This window comes from Pundamilia nyererei, unplaced genomic scaffold, assembly GCF_000239375.1.
Source record: "Pundamilia nyererei isolate P.nyererei 1_Seehausen unplaced genomic scaffold, PunNye1.0 scaffold00010, whole genome shotgun sequence".
Classification (NCBI taxonomy): domain Eukaryota; kingdom Metazoa; phylum Chordata; class Actinopteri; order Cichliformes; family Cichlidae; genus Pundamilia; species Pundamilia nyererei.
The window spans coordinates 2,198,559-2,202,246 of record NW_005187411.1 but is presented as its reverse complement, the minus strand read 5'-3'; the positions used below and the strand labels follow the sequence as shown (position 1 = coordinate 2,202,246).

The window sequence follows — 3,688 nt, the reverse complement described above, 5'->3', positions numbered from 1 at the left end:
TGCTCTGGTGTGCTGTTTGCCCTTCTGGGCTGAATATACAAGAAAGGGATTTGACTGGCCTTTCAGTGAAAGCCTGTGCAAAGTGACATCAGCTGTTATCTACATGAATGCGTTCTGTAGCATTTACTTCCTTGTTCTGGTTAGCATAGATCGTTATGTGGCACTGGTGCACCCACTTTCCCATGAGAGGATACGCCGGCCGTTTTATGCCAAACTGGGATGTCTGTTTGTGTGGGGTCTTGGCTTGGTCTTTGCTCTCCCCATATTCATCTACAGGAAGTTAAAATTCAACTCTCGGTTAAATCTTACTCACTGTTCACTTAACCTAACTTTTCCAGAGCAATATCTGGCATCTGAGGTGACAACCATAACATTCAGCTTCATCGTCCCTGTTATCATTATTTTGTTCTGCACTGTCAAAATTATTCAAACTCTGAGAAAGAGGCTAATGGAGGTTTTAAACATTCAGAAAACGGATCAGAAGGCCACCACTCTCATCCTGGCAGTTCTCCTGGCATTCCTGATCTGCTGGGTGCCATTCCACGTAACAAAGATACTAGATGTGCTCCAAAACACTGGCATTCTGAAATGTCACATCACACTGACCATCGTCCAACAGATCTCTACGTACTTTGCCTTCTTCAATAGTGTCCTTAACCCCATTCTCTATGTCTTAGTAGGGAAAACTTTCCAGAAACGAGCAAAGGAACTCTTCATGTTGTGGAACAAGACTCGAACAGCATCTTTCAGCCGACTGTCCACACGCCTGACAAGTTTTAAATTGTGATCATAGCTCAAAGTGATATGCGGGACTGCGATCTTTTGGATGTGTGCTGTGATGGTTTACCCAGTTAAATGGACAATTATTTACTCAGGCAAGGAGAAAAATGTTGTTTTTGTAATCTGAATGTTTGTTTGTTTGTGCATGCATTACTTTTTCTTCAGAAAGGGATATTTAGCCATAACATGTTTATTTCCTAGAGGTGATACTGAAAGGCTGTCAGTCTGACTCTGCTTGGTGTAGTGAAGTCTGAGCGTTCTTTGACCGTTTCTCCAGTTGGAACATAACTCCTGGCTTTGGCTAAGAGAAAGTAGCATGCAGAAGACAGCTGGCATGGAGGAAAGGCTAAAGATAACAAGCAAGTCGTCTGAAATGTGATTCATGCAACTCTCCTGAAGTTAAAGAATGAAAATACACTGTTAGAAGAAAAGTCACAGTAGGACCTTTTTATTGTCTTGGGCTTTGTTCCATGTTTCATCAGACTCTGACAGAGGAGTGAATAACAGGAGACATTACCTCATACCTCAAACAAGTTTTGTTTTACCAACCGTCCATGAACCCGTATCTGTTTAGATGTCACATTTTGAAAAATATAATTATAAAACTATAATTGCAAATAATTACATTTAAGGCCATATTTGAGCTTTCGTTTGTGCTAAATTTCAATGAAGTTAAAATTCAATGGCAAGTAAGGGTGTGGTTGTTCTTCAAAACCAGTGATCCAGTATAGCTTTCTCTTGACATCCTGTTGACATTCGTAGCATGACAGGATATGAGGCTCAAATTTCAAATGTGCCATTCTACTGCTCATCCTCTAATTGATATCTATTAGACACAATTTCAGATTTAATGCCATAATAACCCTGCTTCATAATTGAATAGCATTCCCACCTTTATTTTATATTGCACATGTGATAAACACAAGCTGAGATAATGAAACAAATATGCAAAAGAGACGGCAGCAGTTTAACAGTGTTTATACTATTAACATAATATTTGCATGGTTAGATTTTCCACTTCACTTGTGGGCATGGTTATGTAGTTGGAGTGCTCTGTGCTGTGGCATGATGCAGATTTACTGCTACCAACTTGGATTGTTTCAGTGATGAACTTAAAGTTCAAAGAGGGATTTTTTTTCTTTGCATTATATTAAAGTATTGTGCTTCTATTCCCATTGCATCAAAAAGAAACTGCGTGTATATATGTAAGGGTTTTAACCTCCTAAGACCTGAACTCTTTCATGGCATGCATTTTTAATTTCTCTTTGGGCTGATTGGGACCTGATGATTGTAAAAAAAAAAAAACAAAGAATTATGTGATTTTTTTTTTTTACCTGATTTTCATTTCTAAGAACAATGTGATCCACATATGAGGACATTCGCTTTAAATTTTGATAGAACAGTAGCAGTATGTCCTCACAAGTGGATATTGGGCCCTTGTAGAGAAAAAAAACGTAGTATTGTGGTCTAGACAACCCTAAAATGTGATGTCCACATATGTGGACGCCAGGTCCTAGGAGGTTAAATTTACAGTTTAAATACAATTAACAATGCTTTAAGTAGTTTATTTATGGTTTAAAATCACAGATCACTGCTGGACACTGAAATGCATACCTCTTTTTCACAGCACTTTTAATGTAACACTCAATATTAATCACTTGTAGACAATAAATTAATAAAACGTTCCAGACTTGTTGTCCCCTGTGGTGTGGTTCTTTGTTACTTTTAATGCTTCTTTAAGCTGTCCATCACGAGTCTTACACTTTTTAAAAACAAGTCTGTATCCTCTATACTTCAGGTTCAGTGAGCTGCTAAAAGTAGCTGTTCTCAATCTGTGGCATGAGCCCCCCCTGGTGGGCCAGTGACCGACTACAAGTGAAGATGTGGGCAAAAAGTATGGAATTAAAGCTTGAGTAGGAAAAATTAACATTTTGCAGATTTATAAGCGGTCTGCAGTTACTTTATATCTGTGCAATGTCAAATTCTATTAGAAACCACCAAAACATTTTAAATAAAATGCACTTCCTAAATTTTGCAACAGTTAACTCATTCACTGCCATTGACGTCTATAGCCGTCAATTGCAGTGAATGAGTCAATGGGTTTAACTCATTCACTGCCAATGGCTGGCAGTGAATGAGTTAAATGTCTGTGTTGCACTACATGGGACATTTAGAGCAGATCTGGCCACAAATCAGAGATGGCATGAGTTTTATACACTGGACAGCAGCAACTCCAACAAGCCTTTATTTGGTAAGCAGGAACCAGCTCTCTATGCAAGATATGTGGTTAGTGGGCTGTCCATGCCTGCTTTGTCTCAAGAGTGCACATTGCAATATCCAGAGGTGGGAAGTAACGAAGAACAAAATATTTCATTACTGTACTTAAATTTTCAGGAGGCTGTACTTCACTTGAGTATTTATTTTTCTGACCGCTTTTTACTCCTTACATTTTTAAACAAATTTCTGTTCTTTCACTTTTTACATGTTCACAACAGGCTCATTACTTTTGGTTTTAACAGATTTGAAGGCAGTTATTTTTAGGTCACTGTGGGCCTTCGAACAGGAAACAGATTAAAGCCTAAACAGTAACACATGAAAGGCAGTCCTGTTCACCTATTAATCAACAGGGTATGTGGCACACAAAGAGATGAAAAGGGGAACGCTGCATGCCATAATCAACGGTTAAAGTGGGCTGGCGTTTTTATTTATTAATTTCTTATATTTATGTTTTGTGGCACAGCACCATGACAACTGCAGGTGTCCACAAGTTGTGGTTGCAGAACTTCAGTATCCAGCTGGCCCTGCAGGGGCCAGTTCAGAGGGAACTGTGGTGAATTCAAAGTAAAGTGCGGTGTGTGACTGCTGTGTGGCTGTGGTTTCATGGTCAGAGTTAAGTTGCATTAAGTGT

At 39.0% G+C, this 3,688-nt stretch overlaps 1 protein-coding gene across 1 annotated transcript; it reads left to right on the top strand.

Annotated features, from left to right (window-relative positions):
* Nucleotides 1-6: 6 nt before the first annotated feature.
* Nucleotides 7-902, top strand: LOC106456099 (B2 bradykinin receptor-like). The gene has a single exon (XM_013908412.1). It carries the CDS (start codon nt 104-106, stop codon nt 785-787), a length of 684 nt encoding a protein of 227 aa, XP_013763866.1. The 5' UTR covers nt 7-103; the 3' UTR covers nt 788-902.
* Nucleotides 903-3,688: the final 2,786 nt, after the last annotated feature.

Coding starts and splice junctions, on each gene's coding strand:
- LOC106456099 (XM_013908412.1), top strand. CDS start 104: ATGAATGCGTTCTGTAGCATTTACTTCCTTGTTCTGGTTAGCATAGAT.